Consider the following 24,703-nt stretch of genomic DNA (forward strand, 5'->3'; position numbering starts at 1 on the left):
GGCGCCTGTAGTCCCAGCTACTCAGGAGGCTGAGGCAGGAGAATGGCGTGAACCCGGAAGGCAGAGCTTGCAATGAGCCAAGATCACGCCACTGCACTCCAGCCTGGGTGACAGAGCAAGACTCCGTCTCCAAAAAAAAAAAAGAGAGAGAAAAGAAAAAACAGAAAAGGTTATTTGACTATGCAAGTCCTTATTTAATCAGAAAATACTGAGTACCTCTCTCTGTGCTAGGCAAGAATGAGCAAAACAGCCATCAATTCTACCATCAAAGAAATTATGATATACTTGGGGAGAAAGAGACATAAATACCCAGAAATAATTGTTAACAGTGTTAAGTATGAAAACAAAGTATAAGGAGCTATGAGAGCAGATGGCACAGGGACCCAAACCTGTGAAGAGTAAGGTTCAGTTTCCCCATGACATGAGACTTGAGTAGAAATCTAAGGATTAATAGAAATTAAGTGTTCAAAACACGCAAAACAAACAGGACGTGCAAAGGTCCTGGTGCAAAAGAGAACAGTATTAGATGAACAGAAAGAAGATCAATATGGCCAGAGTGCAGGAGCCCAAGGGAAAAGAACGCAAGGCCTGGATGGCAAGAAACAGGTCAGATCAGGGAGGACTGGAAGACAAGTTGAAAGTATCTATCTTTATCTTGAGAACAATGGGAAGCTATTTAGGGGAATTTCAAGCAGAAGAATGACATAATCACAGTCTTCTATTACTGTAGTTGATTTTTATATCTGCTAGGAAATTTTAGATTTCATCAAGATTTCCAAATATATTACCGCAAAACTCTGCATAGCAGTCTCTCACACTATTTAGGATCTCTTCCTGATCCTCTTTTTAACTTTTTAAACGATTTCTCCCGTTCTTTTTTTTTTCCAATTAGATTTGCTGTAGGTTCTCATATATTATTGGGATTTTTCAGAAAGTCCACTCTCAAATTTATCCTACTGTATTTCTATGTCATTTTTATTATTTCCTTCCTCCAGCTTATTTTTTTTTATTTCCACCCTGACCCACTATTTATCTTTTAATGAACAAGAGGTAACACCCAGAACTATGACATCTATTCTGGACCACACATTAATTTTTCATGTATGCCTTCTCTGGTTCTCCTACTTCTTGTTTATTCTGTACCTAATCTCCAATACTACACACTTCAGATTCATGTTTCTGGCTATATTTTCAACAATAATATCACTATTTCCCTTTTTCAAGGTTGATAAGGATGATGACGACTATCATTTACTGAGCATTTACTATACACCAGGCACTGTTTTAAGAACTTCACATGAATCCATTTAATCCTCATTGAAATTCTGTATAAAACAAGAACAGAAAACCAAATACCGCATGTTCTCACTCATAAGTGGGAGTTGAACAAAGAGAACACATAGACACAGAGAGGGGAACATCACACACTGGGGCCTGTCGGAGGATGAGGGCTAGGGGAGGGATAGCATTAGGAGAAATACCTAATGTAGAGATGGGTTGATGGGTGCAGCAAACCACCATGACACGTGTATACCTATGTAACAAACCTACACATTCTGCACATGTATCCCAGAACTTAAAGTATAATAAAATAAATAAATAAATAAAAGAAATTCTGTGTAATAGATACCAATCCCTATTTTATAATGAGGTAACTGAGACAAGAAAGGTTAGGTAACTTGCCCGAGGTCACACAGCTACTAAGTGAAATTAAAATGTACGGACTGTTCATACTTGTTAGCTTGACTCCAGAGAGTAAGCTGCACTGCCTTTTATGGGTAAAAAGTAGTTACCCTTTCTTCTCTTGAACTGAATCAGGCTAAAGACTGAGCTAAGCTACCCCTAAAGGAAGAAGACCCTGAAAACTAATTTAAAACAAGCAAAACATGCATCCCAAATAATAATTATCAACCAAATGGCTTTTTCAGTTTTGTTATTTATAATTCTATTTGAATTTAATCTACATAAATGGCTTGCATAATTCCTGTTCTTACTCATTTAGTGGCATACTGTTATCCTAACAGAAGATCAGTTTTGGTAACTCTTCTAGAGATATCTGAGGTATATGCTCTGTTTTTTTGAGAATAATGTTTAATATAGAAAAGGGTCGGCACAATTATATTATTTCCTATGCACCATTTCTTATCTACTTCCTATATTATGGACATAGAGTGGCGTGCTAATACTTCCCACAAGGGGAAGCAGTAGACAGCATGATGGTTAAGTGCACCAGCTCTGAAATCAGATTGCGTGTTGCTCTCTTCTCATACTAATGTGTATATTTAGCTCCTTAACAACTCACTTCACCAAGTATTATTGTTAAAAGTCCTAGCCATAAAGGCCTATCATAGCTAATTATCCCTAAAGAAGAATACAGGCATCAGCCAAATCAAACAGAGCAGAAACTCCCCAAACGGGCTATCTCCACTATGTAAGGGCTAGCTCTACATTTCCTGTTTAAAACATGCAGCTGCCCACAGGCAGGCTAACTCAAACAGACTACTCCAATAGCAGTATGCCTTCACATTCTGTTTTACCAAGTTATGTTCATTCTTACTGCTTTTATGCCAATTTGTGATTATGCAATTTAATATTTAATTAAATATTATGAAATATGAGTACAAAAAGGGTGTTTCTAGAAAACAGATAAATGTTTTGGAAAAACACTGAAAGCTTTGGAAAGGTAAATCTCAAAATGTTAGAAAAGAAAAATTGTTATAAAAAATGTAAAAATCAAGTAGGATTCCATACTCAGTTTGCTAAGCTCTTGTTCTACTTTATGGAAATTTGAATTGGAAACAGGAAACAAGCATTATAGGTTGTTTATGCAAGAAAGATGATAGCAGTCTCCAGTCAGTATATGCTTTAAGTTAAAAATCAAATGCTCATGAAAATTTGTATCAATTTATGTAATTCCCTGCCTTAATTATCATTTTCAATTAACCAACCATTGGCTCCACTTGTATCCTATACATACGAGAGAACACTAGGTGGCATTCAGGCTAGGCTGAGCTGGTCTGCTTTCCCATGAAGAACCTATAACATATATGACTACATACTTATAGAGTATATCATACAACTGCTTACTTATAAGGGTCTGACTTTCGCGTGCACAGTGGAATGTATCAATTTGCTGGTCAACTTATTAATTCCACTCTTGCTTGTTGATGGATAATCAAAGTAAGATTTCCTGCTATATTGCTTTGGGGATGGTGAAGGAAGAAAAAACCTCTTTATTTCTTTGAGTAAAATTTCTTCACTGAGTCTTTCTAATCTTGGGTTTTCCTTTGTCATGTTTTCCTTGTTTCTCCCTCATCCTACTTTAATCTCCTTACTTTTTGGCCTGTGCCACTTCGCTGAATGGGCAAATCACCCTAGAGGTTATTTAATCCTATTCAGGTCAACAAAGAAAAAAGTATACAAAACAACAACTGCATTTGTGGGTTTTTTTCCCACTATAAGATATTTTAAAGTAGTTGCTTCTAAGAGGCTGTCATAGATCAAACTTTATTGTCAGTGCAAACTCACAGTACTGCATTCCCATCGTAATTTTCCTCAATAGATTATGAAAAGATATCAAATAAAAATTAAAATTTAAAGGAACAATGAGGCTTCAGTGTGTGTGTGTGTGTGTGTGTGTGTATGTCTATGCACATAAGTTAATCCAACAAAATTAACATATAAATACTTAGCTAAATCTGATGTCCTAATGGAACAGTTACAGTGAAGTCCCATAGAGAGGTCATCAATCTTTAGAACATAATTCAGACTAAAATTCTGCAATGAAGCAGCTTTCGGATCAAAACTACAAAAATAAATGAATGCCAAATGACTTCACTGAACCTTAATCCTAAACAGAAGACCTTATGGCTACTACATACCTTGACTTACTAAAAATTACTTCCCCTTCCTGAAAGGGGAAATTGGGTGACATAAGCAAGGTCCTTTCTTTGCAGGAAAAAAACAAAAAGGAATCAACAGTTTACCCTGCTTCTGCTCAGGAAAGAAAGATATTGTGATCTCTTGTTCTTTATTAAGCAAAGAATTTCCCTCCAGAGCAAAAAGTGGTCATTTCAGCATGTCTGTGACCAGCACTTATAATGGAATGCTTCAGAATCCCTTTTGAGAGCTAATGAAGTAATTGTGAAGAAACATTTATTATCCATCCACCCTCATTTACTTAACCAGTTGGGTGATTGCCAATGGAAGGTGGGGAGACAGGAGAAAAAAAGTAATGTGTACAGCCACACTGCCATAGCAATTAACATCACATTTATTTCTACTACATGTTTACCTTTTCTAGAAAACATGTAAAAAAATAGAAAAGACAATGTTGCAGAATAAAAACCACTGCACAGATGAAATTGTTAATAGTTGGGATTATTTTCTCTTCTTAATGCCGTGTTCCCCAGGGAAATATACATGCAGTTGCTTGACCATACTACCCATTTCCACCTCCAAAAAAAAAAAAAAAAATCCCTCCTTAATTGATGTCTATTTCCTTACAAGGAACAAAAATCTCAAAAATAACATTGTTCTAGCAATGATCTTCCTTAGGACATTTTCAAGAACACTTGGCATCAAAAAGTGAGTCTTACGGTGTACCATTAATGAGAAGGGTGATAAAACTGCATTATGTAGGGAGTTTTAAAATATCTAATATTGTGTACAATTTTAAAGATTTATAAATCTGCACAGTTTTGATTATTTTCTTTAACATATATAAATTATTAAAACAAATCCAAGATGATGAAGAGTATCTGAAGAAACCAGAGAAGAAAAATAGTCAACTATCTATATACTCTCAAAGCTGTTAACAATGAGATCAATTTTACAGGTTAAAGCCTGTAATAAGCCTTATAGAAAGTTTATCAGTCCATTCTTCAGGCTAACATAATCCTGATAACAAATGGAGTGAGGATAGCTTCCTCTAATACACATGATGGACCAATTTCATTTATGCAGATATACTGAAAATTTTTTTTTTGAAAAGTTAAAAATTCCTTAATTTTTTATTCCTGGTACCACTACCACAATTTACATGGCAATATACCCGATGTAATGAAAAGAAAAAGAAAAAGACAAAGCTACAACAGATAAAAGACCTCAGGAATGTACATCTAATTGACACTACATTGCATTAATCAATAGCTGCACTTTTTGCAAACTGTGGCTATGACAGTACTGAACGAGAAGGGTTTCCTGTTTAAGCTGCAGTAACTTTTCTGACTATGGATCATCGTTCCTTCTGTGGCAGATTTTTATAGTTCCTCTAATGCATTTGGGATGACTGTCTCAAAGTAACCTGCAGCTTTCCTGACAACTCCTCGCTCTTGCTCCTGCTAAGAACTGTAGCCCTTTTCTGCTGTTTTTAGAACCTTCTGCTACCATATCCACCACTTGCACCACCAGATCCATAACCACCACCATAGGGACTGCCTGAGCTTCTTCCACCAGAACTGCCTCCTTTCATGGGTCCATAATTTGATTGCTGTTGTCCACTATAATTTTCAAAATCATTATAGTTCCCACCACCACCACAGTTACCACCGCCAAAATTTCCTCCTTCATTGTAACCATCATATCCTCCACCACCTCCACCATATCCACCACCTTGGTTTCCATATCCTGGTCCACCACCACCATAGCCCCCTCTACTACTATAACCAGGACCACTGCCATAGTTGCCACCATCACCTCCAAATCCATTATACCCACCATCACCTCCTCCATAACTACCTCTGCTGCCACCACCTCCACCACCATAGCCTCCTCCACCACCTCCAAAGTTTCCTCCGCGACCCATAAAATTGCCAGATCCACCTCCATGACCTCTCTGTGATCCAGCAGACTGCATCTCTTGTTTAGAAAGGGCCTTTTTCACTTCACAATTATGCCCATTAATAGTGTGGTATTTCTGAACAACAATTTTATCAACTGTATCATGATCATCAAAAGTTACAAAAGCAAATCCTCTCTTTTTCCCACTCTGCCTGTCTTCCATAACTTCTATGGTTTCAATCTTGCCATACTTTTCAAAGAAGTCTGTCAAATTATATTCTTCTGTATCTTCTTTAATACCACCAACAAAAATTTTCTTCACTGTTAGATGGGCACCAGGCTTTACAGAATCCTCTCTAGAAACAGCTCTCTTTGCTTCCACTACACGCCCATCAACCTTGTGTGGTCGAGCACACATTGCTGCATCCACCTCTTCAACACAAGAATAAGTCACAAAACCAAAGCCCCTGGAACATTTTGTTTGGGGGTCTCTCATTACCACACAATCTGTGAGTGTGCCCCATTTCTCAAAATGTTCTCTTAAACTGTCATCTGTAGTTTCAAAGCTCAGACCACCAATAAACAGTTTTCTCAACTGCTCTGGTTCCTTTGGATCATGGCCCTCCATTTTGAGACCGGACTCACCTCTTCCAACTCGAGTTCAATATCGATATACCGAAAAATTTTTTAATCAGCAAACTGAATGTTGATAATAAACTCAATCTATTGGAAAAAAATGCATTTGCAGATAATTTATCCAGAATCTCCAGGATCTACTCTGTTCTGGATGGATGTCGTCTCCAACGGTCTGGAAATTTTAACCCCCAAATGTTAAAATGATGAAAAAATATAGATCCAGCCCCAAATCTTCTAAGTGAATTAATTTGTTTTTTCTTAATATTACATGATTTAAGGATTGAAGCCTCTCTCTCTCTATCTCACACACACACACACACACACACACACACACCACAAAAGTAATGCAACACTTATAAAGGATTTACTTGCTGCCTCAAAGTAAGACTAAATGAGGAAATTCACCACTCATGCATTATCTGCTATTCCACTGTGATGTTATTCTCATCGTCAATTACGATCAGCAACTTCTTATCTATTTTGCTTAGACCAGGCATCTATGTCCTCATTAACCTTTTACTATCCAGTATATCACATTATTGCCCCCTGATATTGCAAAATATTCTTTTTTTTTTTTTTTTTTTTGAAATGAAGTTTTGCTCTTATTGCCCAGGCTGGAGTGCAATAGCGTGATCTCGGCTCACCGCAACCTCTGCCTCCCAGGTTCAAGCAATTTCCCTGCCTCAACCTCTCAGGTAGCTGGGATTACAGGCATGCGCCACCACGCCTGGCTAATTTTGTATTTTTAGTAGAGACAGGGTTTCTCCATGTTGGTCAGGCTGCTCTTGAACTCCCGACCTCAGGTGATCTGCCCACCTCACCTCTCAAAGTGCCGGAATTACAGGCGTGATCCACTGTGCCTGGCCTCTTTTTTATTTTTTAGCAACTAATGTAACATTAAAAATGCATCGAGGGCCGGGTATGGTGGCTCATGCCTGTAATCCCAGCACTTTGGGAAGCCAAGGTGAGGCAGGAGGATAGCTTGAGCTCAGCCTGGGCAGCATGGTGAGATCCCATCTCTTAAAAAAAAAAAAGGCATTTAGATCATAATACCATAAATCATTGCTTTAAAAGAAATTAGGGTTACCTACAGGAAGAAATCTCACTATTAATCTGAGGAGGCATGTCACAGCAACCAAAGAACTCTGATATTAGTTTATAGGACAAGAATGTAGAAATACTGCCACACACAAATTATTTATCAATTAAAAAACATTTCGTATCCAATATTCAAGGGAATATCTGACAATTCTGCTCTTATACTGGTGATATAGTGTGAAAGGAGAAGGGTAGGTTCAAATTCCCCAGTTACTTCAACTCCCAAACAGTAGCCTCAGTGAAGAAAGGATCTTTATTAGAATAATCATATTACTCCACTCAAAAGAGAAGGTCTATTCTAATATTATAACCTAAGTCTTGTTGTAACATACATCTTCAAGAAATATTTGAAGAGAATCAGTCAAATTAGCTGTACGTGCTCACATAGAAAGATCACCAAAAAGCCCAGATATGACTTTCAGCCTAGATAATTATTTTAGAAACTCTGATAGCCTCCACCATGTACTACTGCCTTGAAAGAAGCTTCTTGGCTCTGAGACAGGTTAAAGAAAATAATTAAAAGCATTATTTGCTCATTATTTACATCTGTCTACTTAAAATACAATGAATATTACCAAAATTAGAATAAGACATTCCTATCATAGCTTCAGCTTTTATTTTTAGTCATTTAGTGGTTGCTGGGGCTAAGCAGAAAAGTAACTGCTAATGAATATGGGTTTCCTTTGGGGTGATAAAAATGTTCCGGAATTATATATTGATGATAGTTGCACAATTTTTTTTTCTTTTGAGACACAGTCTCGTTCTGTCGCCCAGGCTGGAGTGCAGTAGTGTGATCTCGGCTCTATTGCAACGTCCGCCTCCCAGATTCAAGCAATTTTCCTGTCTCTGCCTCCCAAGTAGCTGGAATTACAGGCACATGCCACCATGCACGACTAATTTCTGTATTTTTAGTAGAGACAGGATTTCACAATTTTGGCCAGGTTGGTCTCCAACTCCTGACCTCAGGTTATCCACCCGCCTCAGCCTCCCAAAGTGCTGGGATTACAGGCAAGAGCCACCACTCCCAGCCGCACAATTTTTTTTAATTTCCCAGTTTTATTGTGATTGCTATGTTTTTAATATTTATCCCCTCCCAAAGTTACACTGAAGTTTAATTCCCATTGTAATTGTATTAAGAGGTGATATCTTTAAGAGGTGATTAGCCCATGAGGGCTGTGCCCTTATGAATGATTTAATGCTATTGTCTCAGAAGTAGGTTTCTCATAAAAAATGAATTTGGTCCCCTTTCCTTTCCCTTGCCCTCTCTTTGCCCTTTTGCCATGGGACAATGCAGCAAGAAGGCCCTTGCCAGATGCCAGTCCCTGACTTGGACTTCCCAGTTCTAAAACTGTGAGAAATAAATTTCCATTCATTATAAATGACCTAATCTCAGGTTTTCTGTTATAGCAGCACAAAATAGACTGACATAGTTGTAAAATACACATAACATAGTTAACATATTAATCATTTTTAAGTGTACAGTTCAGTAGTACTAAATACATGCACACCATCATGCAACCATCATCACTATTCAAAACATTTTTATCACACCAAAATGAAACTGTGTACCCATTAAATACTAATTCTGCATTCTATCCTCCACTGCGCTCCTGGCAACCACCATACTACTTTCTGTCTCTATGATTTTTGACTACACTGTATACCACATAAATAGAACCATATAGTATTTGTCTTTCTGTGACAGACTTATCTCAGCATAATGTTCTGAAGATTCATCCATGTTGTGGCATATGTCAGATTTTAATTGTTGTATCCTCTTGCTGTATTGAACCATTTATTAATATATAATGTCCTTCTTTGTCTCTTACAACATTTCAATTTAAAGTCTATTTTGTCTGATATCAGTATAGCCACTCTTGCTCTCTTTTGGTTACTATTGCATGGAGTATCTTTTTCAATCCTTTCACTTTCAATCTATTTGTGTCTCTGGATCTAAAGTGAGCCTCCTGTAGACAGGATATAAGTGAATCATGTTTTTCATCTGCCAATCTCTGTCTTTTGGTTGAAGAGTTTAATGCATTTAAGTTTAAAGCATTTATTGATATATACTTCTGTCATTTTGCTATTTGTTTTCTATATGCTTTATACATTTTTGTCCATCATTTCCTGCATTACTGCCTTCTTTGTATTTCACTGACTTTGTTGTAGTAAAATGTTTAAATTCCTTTCTTATTTCCTTTTGTGTGTATTCTATAGCTATTTTCTTTGTGGTTACTATGGGGATTACATTTAACATGCTAAAGTTAAAACATTCTAATTTAAATTATTACCAGCTTAACTTCAACAACGTACTAAAACTCTGCTCCCATAACAGCTCCATTTCCTCCCCTTTTGGCTGTTGATGTCACAAAATTATACCTTTAGACACTGTGTGGCCAAAAACAAAAACTAATAATTATTTTAAATGTGATAGTTTCTTAAATTATGTAGAAAAATAAATGTGGAGTTACAAACCAAAGTGACAATAATACTAGCTTTTAGACTAATGATTGTTTTTCTTAATGTATTACTCTCTTAAATCATGAAGAAAACAAAAAAAGTGGGGTTACAAACTGTTGTTACAATAATACTTGCTTTCATAATTACCCATGTATATACCTTTATTGAGATCTTTATTTTTTCATACAGCTGTGAGTTACTGTCTAGTCTTCTTTCATTACACTCTGCAGTACTCCCTTAAGCACTTCTTGCAGGACAGATCCAGTGGTAATGAAATCCCTCATCTTTTATTTATCTGAGAATGTCTTAATTTCTCCCTCACTTTGGAAGGACAGTTTTGCCAGACATAAAATTATTGGCTGATAGTTTATTTCTTTTAGTACTTTGAATATGCCAGCCCACAGCCTTTTGGCCTCCAAAGTTTCTGATGAGAAATCTGCCAATAATAATATTAAGGATCCCTGGTATGTGATAAGTTGCTTCTCTCGCTGCTTTCAAGATTCTCTGTCATTCAAAAATATCATTTTTTAAGAGATAGGGTCTTGCTCTGTTGCCCAGGCTGGAGTGTGGTGGCATAATCACAGCAAACTCCTAGGCTCAAGCAATCTCTCATCTCAGCCTTCCAAGTATCCTGAGTAACTGGGACTACAGGTGCATGCCAACACACCTGACTCATTTTTTTTTATTATTTTTTAGAGAGGTGGGTTCTCACTATGTTGCCCAGGCTGACCTTGAATTCCTGGCCTCAAATGATCCTCTCACCTCAGCTTCCTGAGTAGCTGGGACTGTAGGCACAAACCACCACACCTGGCTCTCAAAGCATGATTATGTGTCTTGCTGTGGGTCTCTTTGGGTTCACACTACTTGGGAGTTCACTGAACTTCTTGGATGTTTACATTCATGTATTTCATCAGCTTTGAAAAGTTTTCAGCATTAAGCCTTCAAATATTCCCTCTTCCCCTTTCTCTCCCTCTTCTCCTTCTGGGACTCCAACAATGTATATGTTGATCCACTTGATAGTATCACACAGATTCCTTAAGCTCTGTTTATTTTTATTCAATATTTTTTCTTTCTGTTCCTCAGACTCAATAATTTCCATTATTCTCTCTTCAAGTTTGCTGATTCATTCTTCTGCCTGCTCAAATATGCCTTTAAATTCTGCTAATGGATTTTTCATTTTAATTATTGTATTTTCTAGCTCCAGAATTTCTTTTTGGTTTCTTTTTAGGTTTTCTATCTGTTTATTGAGATTTCCACTTTGTTCATACATTATGTTCTTGACCTTCCCCCCCACATCTTCCTTTAGTTCCCTAAGCATCTTTAAGACAGTTGTTCAAAGTCTTTGTCAAGTAGATCTGACATGAGGTCTTTTTCAGGAACAGTTTCTGTTGATTTGGTTTTTTCCTTGGAATGAGCCATACTTTTCTGTTTCTTTGTATGCCTCATCATTTTTATGTTGAAAACTAGAATCTAATAATACGGTTACTCTGGAAATCAGATTCTCCTCTTTCCTCAGGGTTTGCTGGGTTTTGTTGTTGTTTCTATTTATTGTTTTTGTCTTGATTGGTATAGGCTGTCTTTGTGCCAATGATCAGCCCAAAATGTAAACTTAAGGTTTTCCCAGGTATTTTCCAAACCTGTGCCTTTCCCTGGGCATGCACAGTCACTTTCTAATTTTTCCTCACATATGCCATTGTTTTTGAATATTCTAGCCTTTCATGTCTGCTCCCAAAAAGAGAAAAATGAGGAGGTAAAGGTGCTAACCCTTTAAACCCCCTGGAAATCACTTCAGCTGAAGGGGAAGGGGACTGCAACAATGGGGGTAGGTATGTATACAACAAAGGCTGCCATCCACTCTCTGCACCTCTGTGAGCAGAAGTAGCAATCAGAGCACAGATCCCCAATATTTGGAGGACAAGGTGCTTTTTGCCCACTCTAGCTCCCATGAGCTGTGTGAAAACTGTTTCTGGAACACCTGTTGGCACAACTGTCTGCCATGGGGCTGGGGTAGTAGATGGGTAGCTGCTACCATGCAAAGAGCTGAAACTGACCAAAAGTAACCACAATTAGATCCAAACCTTCTCCCTGGAAAGTGAAAGCCTTCAGTAGACTCCAGAGATCCAAAACAGTTAGACAGATTCTGCCAGTGCAATTGTTGTCTAGGTGAGGTAAGACCTTCTGATGCTTCCCACTCCATCTTACCAAAATCCTCTTCTGATAGTTGCATAACTTTGTGAATACACTAAAAACCACTGAAATGCATACTATAAAAGGGTAAATTTTACCATATGTAAATTATACCTCAATTTTTACAAAATGAATAAATATACAAAACATATAGTCTGTCTGTAAGAAACTTGTTTTCATGATGTAAACACTTTTCTTAAAAACAATGTCACAAATGGTAACCAACAATTTTTATCACATTTCAATGTATCAATCAAACTTTAGGTTAAAAGGGACTTTAAAAAGAAAAGTTGCAAACTAAAAGAAAAACTACGGATGGGATTGTACCAGTTACTCACAATATTCCATTAGGGTAAGTAACGAATCATTGGTACATTCTAAGCATCATAAATGATCTTGGTTAAAGACTTATTTATACAAGGTAAAGATTATAAACTTTTAAAATAAGCTTTATAAACTTCTGATCAAGAGTAAAACTTCTAATGAGGAGTCGTCTGCTAATTTTTACTCTGTACCACAAAAAATATCCAAAACCTAGTGTATGCTCTTGTTATTACTCAATTCCATTAATTCCTTCTAGGAAAAAGAAAGTAATTCTAACCAAAACAAAGCTTCCTGCTAGTCTTCAAGAAGGTAGACATTACTATATTCTGTGCATTAAAAATTTTCAACTCTAATCAGAACTACTGGAACTCAGAACCATTGCACATAATAGCTTAACATCTTACTAATTCAAATCAACAGAACCAGCGGGCTGTATAAATTACCACTGTAAAATTATGTGTGAATTATTAATATATTAAAATAATGTTATTATTCCTACTACACAGAATAATTCGTTTTAATTTGAGCAAGGCATACTGAATTGCTAAGCCAAGAATCTGCCTAGGTCTATCTCATTAACTCAACAACTATTAGCTGAGTAGTTACCATGTCCACAACATAGTGATGAATAAAAAGATGTTAGGCTCCACTCAAAGAATTTACAATATAATACAAGATGGAAATGCTCGGCTAATACAAACTGAGGGCAAATTATAAGTTTTGAGGATCTTATACTTTAACATATATGTTATGAAGAAATCACTAAACAATCTAAACTATCTACTGTGTCAGACAAAACTAGCAGCTGTGAGGCTAACACAATAGTCAAGATAAGGATGATGAAGAATCTAAACTAAGGCTATGGAGCCAGTTACAGTAGCTTGTAATCCCAGCAACTCGAGAGGCTGAGGTGGGAGGATCCCTTGAGCCCAGGAGTTTTATATATATATATATATATATATACACACACACATACATACATATATATATATATATACACACACACACACACACACACATACATATATATGTATGATATATAATACATATATAAACTCACTACTATGATCATTATATATACGATCATTGTATACATGACATATAATATGCCTGCACGTTATATATATATGAAATACATAATGATCATATATATATATATATATATACACACATACATATATATTTTTGAGAATGAAGACTCTAATGGGTTAACCAATTTTTTTTGCAAGTGACCTTGGTATGACTTATCCACAATAAAATCAATTCTTCAGTAACACATATGGTAGACTAGATACTGCCAATGTTTTAGGCTTAGAAAATGCTTTTAATTTTTTTTTATTTCCCCATGCTGTGTTCACTGCTTTACATATGTCTCTGACTGCCAAAGAATTGTTAACTAATCGGCATGAGATTCATTTTGTTAGTGCACAGCTGGGTACTTTCGTCATACATCTGCTTCTCAACATATCTTCTGCCTTTTCTTCATCTATCTCAAAACAGTTTCTAAAAGTTGTCACAGTAAAGTATATATGCTCCCTCTCAAATATCTGGAAGCTGAACCTGATAATCATTATTATGTTTATTACTCTACTAAATTATAAGTGGCTTCTGAATGACTAAAAACCATCTAGTAAATCTAAGGATCTAGAAAATCTGGCATTAACATTGATTTGCATGAGAAAACACTGGAAGAAAATTTTTAAAATACAAAAGTAAGCAATTATTCGACTTGTAAAACAATTTAGTTAAGCCAAAGAATGAAATCATGCAATAATCAGATGTTAATTCTCTACACATATAGATCTCTAAGCTCTCTGAGAAAAGACCTAATGGAAAAATAACTGCTTCAACATGTAAATATTAAAAAGAAAATTAATACATATGAAGTACCCATAGGAAAGAACATACTTCATTCTGCAACCAAGACAGATTTTCCATGTTCTTAACTTTTTTATTATAGAGGGACTAATCAGGCAAGTAATTATCCATGTCCTTAGCTTCTGCCTTTTTACTGGGGATGAGTGTATATTAGTCTAGCATCCTATCAAGGTACGGAATGGTAAAAACCCAAACATAGGTCATTCAACTCATGATATTAATATATTCTACTCTGAATGTTTGTTTTCAAATTGGTTGGCAGTCCGAAAGTATTTCCCTAAAGGAATAATATATAGTGGTATTTTATAGATCTCAGGCCAGTACTCAAAAGCCAAAATATAGTTGAACTAGAGAAGCAATAATAGTACACAACCCAAACATCCATTATACCAGTTTCTATGACAAAATTCATTCCAGAACCCAAGCGAGCATTGGGTAACATATCCTCCCAATCACTGGCAATGCAGCAAGAGCTTCACAGTTCAGTTTTCCTCTTCTCTCCCAATCAGCCCAAAATCAACAGGGTGAGAAGGCAGAAGGAGATCTAATAATTGTGGAAGGCTCCAATAATAGGAAGCTGAGGGGTAGAAGGCAGAACTATAGCAGATCCCTTTGTTTTCACTGAGTCTGGTAAGAGTGAAAGGGGAAATCCCAACATGAGATATTAGGGGTAGAAAAAGTGGCCTTAAGAATACTATCATCTTCCGGAAGTTGACATTGAAGCTATAGATCTCCAAAAAGAGCAGCAGCCAAGAAACTATCAGAGGGACTCCAGCAATGTTACGGGGTTTCTTTGTTGTATATCTGGTAGTGGTGGTTGTCCACTTGGTTTTGTTGTTTGATGTGTATGTCAGGAGGGTAGGAACAATCAGAAGTAACAGAAGCGGCATTTTTTTTTAAGCATTCTTAAGCTAATGAGATAAGAAAATGCCTGTAAAGCCAATTTTGTAAAATGTTAGCACTTAAATATAAGGACATAGCTGATGTACTCTTAGTCTTTATGTGATATGGATTAAAACAATGCACAATGCTTACTTATTAACTGCTTCAGACTAATGAAATGATAAGCATACCTTGCAACGGTTTTCAGTGCTATGTCATCACATAGCATCATTATCACCACCACCACCAGAACTGTACAAGACACTTCTGTAACTTTATATGAGGGAGCAATGTGCTCATCCCTAGAAGAAGAATAATTGTTGATCTAATCACAATCAACTTGTTCTCCACTTTTCCAGTGTTTTTCACAGCTTAGATAATGGCAAGACTGGAGTTAAGAGAGCAGCTAAGCTATTGCAGTAGTCCATGTAACCAATTCCAGCCAGTGAGATATAAAGGAAACATCTGGAAAGGGCTTTTTCTCTTCTAATAAAAGATACAGACACAGATGATACCATTCCTTTTTCTGCTTTAAATGTAACACCTGCAACTTCACAGATATCCTAAGACTACGAGAAAGAAAGAAAGAAACTTAAGCCATTGAAGACTATCTCCAAACTTTTTATTATGTGAAGCCATTTAAAAATTTTTTTTTAATTATTATTATACTTTAAGTTTTAGGGTACATGTGCACAATGTGCAGGTTAGTTACATATGTATACATGTGCCATGCTGGTGTGCTGCACCCATTAACTTGCCATTTAGCATTAGGTATATCTCCTAATGCTATCCCTCCCCCCTCCTCCCACCCCACAACAGTCCCCAGACTCTGATGTTCCCCTTCCTGTGTCCATGTGTTCTCATTGTTCAATTCCCATCTATGAGTGAGAACATGCGGTGTTTGGTTTTTTGTCCTTGCGATAGTTTACTGAGAATGATGATTCCAATTTCATCCATGTCCCTACAAAGGACATCAACTCATCATTTTTTATGGCTGCATAGTATTCCACGGTGTATATGTGCCACATTTTCTTAATCCAGTCTATCACTGTTGGATATTTGGGTTGGTTCCAAGTCTTTGCTATTGTGAATAGTGCCGCAAGAACCATACGTGTGCATGTGTCTTTATAGCAGCATGATTTATAGTCCTTTGGGTATATACCCAGTAATGGGATGGCTGGGTCAAATGGTATTTCTAGTTCTAGATCCCTGAGGAATCACCACACTGACTTCCACAATGGTTGAACTAGTTTACAGTCCCACCAACAGTGCAAAAGTGTTCCTATTTCTCCACATCCTCTCCAGCACCTGTTGTTTCCTGACTTTTTAATGATTGCCATTCTAACTGGTGTGAGATGGTATCTCATTGTGGTTTTGATTTGCATTTCTCTGATGGCCAGTAATGATGAGCATTTTTTCATGTGTCTTTTGGCTGCATAAATGTCTTCTTTTGAGAAGTGTCTGTTCATATCCTTTGCCCACTTTTTGATGGGGTTGTTTTTTTCTTGAAAATTTGTTTGAGTTCATTGTAGATTCTGGATTTAGCTCTTTGTCAGATGAGTAGGTTGCGAAAATTTTCTCCCATTTTGTAGGTTGCCTGTTCACTCTGATGGTAGTTTCTTTTTGCTGTGCAGAAGCTCTTTAGTTTAATTAGATCACATTTGTCAATTTTGGCTTTTGTTGTCGTTGCTTTTGGTGTTTTAGACACGAAGTCCTTGCCCATGCCTATGTCCTGAATGGTAATGCCTAGGTTTTCTTCTAGGGTTTTTATGGTTTTAGGTCTAATGTTTAAGTCTTTAATCCATCTTGAATTAATTTTTGTATAAGGTGTAAGGAAGGGATTCAGTTTCAGCTTTCTACATATGGCTAGCCAGTTTTCCCAGCACCATTTATTACATAGGGAATCCTTTCCCCATTGCTTGTTTTTCTCAGGTTTGTCAAAGATCAGATAGTTGTAGATATGTGGCATTATTTCTGAGGGCTCTGTTCTGTTCCATTGATCTATATCTCTGTTTTGGTACCACTACCATGCTGTTTTGGTTACTGTAGCCTTGTAGTATAGTTTGAAGTCAGGTAGTGTGATGCCTCCAGCTTTGTTCTTTTGGCTTAGGATTGACTTGGCAATGCGGGCTCTTTTTCGGTTCCATATGACTTTAAGGTAGTTTTTTCCAATTCTGTGAAGAAAGTCATTGGTAACTTGATGGGGATGGCATTTAATCTATAAATCACCTTGGGCAGTATGGCCATCCAGCAACGGAACAAAGCTGGACGGAGAATGACTTTGAAGAGTTGAGAGAAGAAGGCTTCAGATGATCAAACTACTCCGAGCTACAGGAGGAAATTCAAACCAAAGGCAAAGAAGTTGAAAACTTTGAAAAAACTTTAGACAAATGTATAACTAGAATAACCAATACAGAGAAGTGCTTAAAGGAGCTGATGGAGCTGAAAGCCAAGGCTCGAGAACTACATGAGGAATGCAGAAGCCTCAGGAGCCGATGCGATCAAATGGAAGAAAGGGTATCAGTGATAGAAGATGAAATGAATGAAATGAAACGAGAAGGGAAGTTTAGAGAAAAAAGAATAAAAAGAAATGAACAAAGCCTCCAAGAAATGTGGGACTACGTGAAAAGACCAAATCTACGTCTGATTGGTGTACCTGAAAGTGATGGGGAGAATGGAACCAAGTTGGAAAACACTCTGCAGGATATTATCCAGGAGAACTTCCCCAATCTAGCAAGGCAGGCCAACATTCAGATTCAGGAAATACAGAGAACACCACAAAGATACTCCTCGAGAAGAGCAACTCCAAGACACATAATTGTCAGATTCACCAAAGTTGAAATGAAGGAAAAAATGTTAAGGGCAGCCAGAGAGAAAGGTCGGGTTACCATCAAAGGGAAGCCCATCAGACTAACAGCGGATCTCTCGGCAGAAACTCTACAAGCCAGAAGAGAGTGGGGGCCAATATTCAACATTCTTAAAGAAAAGAATTTTCAAGCCAGAATTTCATATCCAGCCAAACTAAGCTTCATAAGTGAAGGAGAAATAAAATACTTTACAGACAAGCAAATGCTGAGAGATTTTGTCCCCACCAGGCCTGCCCTAAAAGAGCTCCTGAAGGAAGCGCTAAACATGGAAAGGCACAACCGGTACCAGCCGCTGCAAAATCATGCCAAAATGTAAAGATCATCAAGACTAGGAAGAAGCTGCATCAACTAACGAGCAAAATAACCAGCTAACATCATAATGACAGGATCAAATTCACACATAACAATATTAACTTTAAATGTAAATGGACTAAATGCTCCAATTAAAAGACACAGACTGGCAAATTGGATAAAGACTCAAGACCCATCAGTGTGCTGTATTCAGGAAACCCATCTCATGTGCAGAGACACACATAGGCTCAAAATAAAAGGATGGAGGAAGATCTACTAAGCAAATGGAAAACAAAAAAAGGCAGGGGTTGCAATCCTAGTCTGATAAAACAGACTTTAAACCAACAAAGATCAAAAGAGACAAAGAAGGCCATTACATAATGGTGAAGGGAGCAATTCAACAAGAAGAGCTAACTATCCTAAATATATATGCACCCAATACAGGAGCACCCAGATTCATAAAGCAAGTCCTGAGTGACCTACAAAGAGACTTAGACTCCCACACAATAATAATGGGAGACTTTAACACCCCACTGTCAACATTAGACAGGTCAATGAGACAGAAAGTCAACAAGGATACCCAGGAATTGAACTCAGCTCTGCACCAAGCAGACCTAATAGACATCTACAGAACTCTCCACCCCAAATCAACAGAAGATACATTTTTTTCAGCACCACACCACACCTATTCCAAAATTGACCACATACTTGGAAGTAAAGCTCTCCTCAGCAAATGTAAAAGAACAGAAATTATAACAAACTGTCTCTCAGACCACAGTGCAATCAAACTAGAACTCAGGATTAAGAAATTCACTCAAAACCGCTCAACTACATGGAAACTGAACAACCTGCTCCTGAATGACTACTGGGTACATAACGAAATGAAGGCAGAAATAAAGATGTTCTTTGAAACCAACGAGAACAAAGACACAACGTACCAGAATCTCTGGGACACATTCAAAGTAGTGTGTAAAGGGAAATTTATAGCACTAAATGCCCACAAGAGAAAGCAGGAAAGATCCAAAATTGACACCCTAACATCACAATTAAAAGAACTAGAAAAGTAAGAGCAAACACATTCAAAAGCTAGCAGAAGGCAAGAAATAACTAAAATCAGAGCAGAACTGAAGGAAATAGAGACACAAAAAACCCTTCAAAAAATTAATGAATCCAGGAGCTGGTTTTTTGAAAGGATCAACAAAATTGATAGACGGCTAGCAACATTAATAGAGAAAAAAAGAGAGAAGAATCAAATAGATGCAATAAAAAATGATAAAGGGGATATCACCACCGATCCCACAGAAATACAAACTACCATCAGAGAATACTACAAACACCTCTACGCAAATAAACTAGAAAATCTAGAAGAAATGGATAAATTCCTCGACACATACACTCTCCCAAGACTAAACCAGGAAGAAGTTGAATCTCTGAATAGACCAATAACAGGAGCTGAAATTGTGGCAATAATCAATAGCTTACCAACCAAAAAGAGTCCAGGACCAGATGGATTCACAGCCGAATTCTACCAGAGGTATAAGGAGGAACTGGTACCATTCCTTCTGAAACTATTCCAATCAATAGAGAAAGAGGGAATCCTCCCTAACTCATTTTATGAGGCCAGCATCATCCTGATACCAAAGCTGGGCAGAGACACAGCCATTTAAATTTTTTTTTGCTAAGCCACTGTAAGCCACTGTAAGTTTTTCTGTTGCTTGTAGCTATAAGATCAACTACCTGTTGATCAACTTATCTGCTGATCAGATAAGATACAACTACCATCTTATAAAGCATGTATCATGTGCCCAGCACTGCACAAAACTCTCTAATACATTATTTCATTTAATTCTCACAATAATCCTGTAAAGTAAATAATGATAACAAACATTTTTTAAAGGGGGGAAACAGAAATTTATAGATATTAAGACACTTGTCAATGTTAGTTAAATGGTAAACTAGAACTCAAATCCAGGTCTGTATGATGTCCAAGTCCATGTTCTTTACATTACACAAGATCACATCATCAGTTATTACACTAGTAGTAAAGAAACAGCAAGGTAAAATGAAATAACCAGAGACCGTAGAGTCAAAACAGGCCTTGGTTCAAGTCCTGGCTCTAGTATTTAATAACTGGGGAAATTAATTAATTTCACTTTTCTGAACTATAAGATGGCGATAATATGTAAGAAAAATATATACTAATTATGATAATATGTTCTTACAAAATTTATTGCGGCAATTGAATTTATTCCATTGTGTCTAACACAACACAATTAAGCACATTCCCTGGCACATAAGAGACACTCAAACTTTAGTTTCCTTTCTCCTTTCCAGTCTAACAATTGAGTGTTCTGTCCAAATCATGAAGAGAGGTGAAATAATCCATTTATGTTCTCACGGAGCTCAAAGTCAAGGGAGGTGATAAAACACTACAGTATAGTCATCTTAAAGGCATACATCAGATGCTATAGGAGGAATACAGAAAAGGAGGAAGTGTAATAAACCGGCTTCAGGAAATAACCTCTGAGCAGGCTAAAAAGAGCTTGCCAGGTGGTGAGAAAGGGAACAGCAATAGCAGAAATATGCTCTCAGTAGAGGAAACAGTATGTGCAAAGGCACAGAGGGAAAAGAAATCTGGAAATACAGTAGTCCCTGCTTATCCATGATTTCGCTTACCAGTTTGTTATCCTGAAGTCAATATTGGTCCAAAAATATTAAATGGAAAACTCTAGAAATAAACAATGCATAAATTTTAACTTGCACACTGCTCAGAGTAGCAATCTCGTGCTGTTCCACTCTATCCCACCCAGGATGTGAATTATCCCTTTGTCTGGCATGTCCATGCGGTATATGCTCCTCACTCATTAGTTACTTAGTAGCCTGCTCTCTTATCAGATAAACCGTCATGGTATCACAGTGCCTGTGTTCAAGTAATCCTCATTTTATTTAATAATGGCCTCAAAGCTCAAGAATAGTGATGCTGGCAATTTGGATATGCCAAAGGGAAGCCATAAAGCACTTCCTCTTAAGTGAAAAGGTAAAAGTTCTCAACAAGGGAAAAAAAAATTGAATGCTGAGGCTGCCAAGATCTACAGTAACAATGAATATTCTATCTGTGAGATCGTGAAGAAGGAAAAAGATATTTGTACTAATTCTGCTACTGCACCTGATAGAGTTTAGATGACTGTCCCCTCCAAATTTCATGTCGAAATGTGACCCTCAATGTGGGAGGTGGAACCTAGTGGGAGGTGATGAGTAACGAGTGAATTCTCACTGTATTAGTTTATGTAAGAGCTAGTTGCCTTAAAGAGGCTGGCAACTCTTGATCTCTCGCTCACCAGGCAACACACATGCTCCCCCTTTGCCTTCCACCATAATTGAAAGTTTCCTGAGGTCCTCACCAGAAGCAGGTGCTGGTACCATGCTTGCTGTACAGCCTGCCAAACTGTTAGCCAAATAAAGCCTCTTTCCTTTATAAATTACCCAGCCTCAGGTATTCGTTTATAGCAACACAAAATGGACAAATATAGCACCTCAAACTGCAAAAGTTACAGCCATAGTATGTGATAAGTGCTTAGTTAAGATGGAAAAGGCATTAAATTTATGGGTAGAAGATGTGAACAGAAATGTGTTCTGATTGCCAGCAATCGAATTCAGTATTATGCCCAGTTTCAGGCATCCAATGGGGATCTTGGAACATATCCCCTCAGGATACAGGGGGACTACTGTATTTCAGGACTATAAGTAAATAGGAACAGTTGGAGCTAGTAATGGGGAGTGATAAGAGAAGGGGGCTTGTTGCTTAAGCCCAGCAATTGGAGGCCAGCCTGGGCAACATAGCAACAACCTTGTCCCCCCCAGCCCCAAACAAAAAGATTGCTACATCAGTCTTGCAAGGCCAGGCACAGTGGCTCATGCCTGTAGTTCCAGCTACTCAGGAGGCTCAGGTGAGAGGGTCACTTGAGCACAGGAGTTCAAGACCAGCCTGGGCTACATAGAGAGATCCCTGTCTCTATATATTAAAAAAAGAAAAGAAGAAGAAGAAGAAGGAAGAAAGAAGGAAGAAGAAAGAAAAATGAAGAAGGAGAAGAAAGGAAGAAGGAAGAAGAAAGAAGGAGAAGGAGGAAGATGAGGAAGAGGAAGAGGAAAAGGAAAAGGAGGAGGAGGATTAATTCTATAAGCTTTTGGACTGATAAGAGTAACTGATATATATAGTTTAAAAATAATGTATTATTCAATACATACAAAGATAGTAGAGAAATATTTTTGCCAGTGGCAAACACAGCTAAATAAGTGAATGAAAAATTATTAAGTAATCCTTATTTATGTTTTACCTTCTTTCCCTTTCTATTATCTAGGGAGAAAAAAACTTAAAAACACAAATTACTCATAAGATAATGAGATGGGCAAGAAAGAAAAAAGGAGGAGAGTAAGGGTCTAGAAAAATAAAGACATTTAATTAGTTATGAATTACTGAATTAGTAATCAGTCTAAAAATAACATGTACTTGCTCTAATTCCAACTTTACTATTCTCATTTAACATTAATAGATAAAGATGAGTTTAGTTCCAAGCCTGTTTTGGAGGGGGAAGGGGAAAGGAGAAGACTGAAAATAAATATTAAAACTTATAAAATATTAATATTAAATAAAAGTATGTAAAAACTAGGCTAAGCATGGGAGTGGGGCAGATAATCAAAGAAATAAAGGGAGATAAAAAATATTTTCTAGGCCGGGCACGGTGGCTCACGCCTGTAATCCCAGCACTCTGGGAGGCCAAGGCAGGCGGATCACAAGCTCAGGAGATCAAGACCATCCTGGCTAACACGGTGAAACCCTGTCTCTACTAAAAATACAAAAAATTAGCCGGGTGTGGTGGCACATGCCTGTAGTCCCAGCTACTCTGGAGGCTGAGGCAGGAGAATTGCTTGAACCTGGGAGGCAGAGGTTGCAGTGAGCCGAGATCAGTGCCACTGCACTCCAGCCTGGGAGACAGAGTGAGACTCTGTCTCAAAAAAAAAAAAAAAAAAAAAAAGACTGTCTTTAAAATAAAATTTGGAAAAAAGAAAACAGAATAACAGAATTGTAAGAGTAACTTCACTTTAATATAAGTTGTGCAGCTACAATTCCATTCTCTAAAGTGCTTTGACAGTATTTAAAAAAATGATGTTTATTCATTAAAGGAGCACCAAAAGAGAAAAAAGAATCATTTTGCATCCTCCGTGAACTATTAACATTACCCAGCTCAATGGTTAAATAATATCCTTTCCATTTTAAGTAAATGAAAAAAATCAAACCCCAAATGTCCTAACTTTTGCTTTTTGAATACTTTAAACCTCCTTGCTGATCTACAGATTCATTTATTATTCATGTTTAAATAAAAACACAGAATAAAATTCACTTAGGCATGTAAAAATATGAGCTACCATGTATCATCTCCATCATTCTTACAAACAAACTGCCCATTAGAGAAATCTTTGGTTTTTATCTCACTAATGTTTTCATGTCTTAATTTGGTCATCTATATACAAAATATATACATAGAGAGAGAGAGGGCAATTACATTATTTCACTCATGGAAAATTATTTCTTACAAAACACACTGGAATTGTAAAGAGATTAATGGGGGAATGATTGTTATTCAGCCCTTTTCTGAATTATCAAATTATAACATCCCTAAATCTGTAGTCAAGATAATTTATAATATGCTATAATTCTAACAACTATTCATCATTTTGAACTATTCAAGTATTAGCTAATTCATCTGACATAACTTTCCTAAGATGCACGTTTGTATTCATGTTTTTCAATAATCATTATTTCTAAATACTGAATTGAATCCTCACAAACTCACTGCAATGATATATGACACAAAGATTTAGAGTAATAAGCAGATGCTATAAGTACCTCTAAAAATCTTTCATTTATGAACGAGCTACAGCCTCATGCTTTCAAACCAAAATATCAGAATATTATTTGCTAAATATATTTTATAGAATGGTCAAGCTGGATGCTAGAAAAGGTTAAGTTCCTTGCAGTTCTTTGTTGTCCCTTTTTCCACCTGATTTATATTCTGGTCTTTTGTAATATTTCAAATCTTACACAGAGATTTAAATATAAATTAAAGACATCCCTCCACATATCAGCTATGTTTAATTCCTCTTCATAATACTAGCACCTTGCACATATGATAAGGACTGAAACACATTTATTAAATGGATGACTGGCTGAACCAAGAATGAATGAGTAAATAAATAAATGATGTGACTATGATATAACATTAAGAAGAATCTTACTATTA

The 24,703-nt window shown here is 36.9% G+C and overlaps 2 protein-coding genes across 6 annotated transcripts in view; both read right to left on the minus strand.

Annotated features, from left to right (window-relative positions):
- The window catches only part of MAGI3 (membrane associated guanylate kinase, WW and PDZ domain containing 3), a 287,494-nt gene that overhangs the window by 218,225 nt on the left and 44,566 nt on the right, over positions 1-24,703 (minus strand). The gene's annotated exons all lie outside the window — the stretch shown is intronic.
- Positions 5,034-6,491, minus strand: LOC129019999 (heterogeneous nuclear ribonucleoprotein A3-like). Its single transcript, XM_054463728.2, has one exon. The coding sequence runs from the start codon at positions 6,407-6,409 to the stop codon at positions 5,372-5,374; it is 1,038 nt and encodes a 345-aa protein (XP_054319703.1). The 5' UTR covers positions 6,410-6,491; the 3' UTR covers positions 5,034-5,371.

This window comes from Pongo pygmaeus, chromosome 1 (assembly GCF_028885625.2).
Source record: "Pongo pygmaeus isolate AG05252 chromosome 1, NHGRI_mPonPyg2-v2.0_pri, whole genome shotgun sequence".
NCBI lineage: Eukaryota > Metazoa > Chordata > Mammalia > Primates > Hominidae > Pongo > Pongo pygmaeus.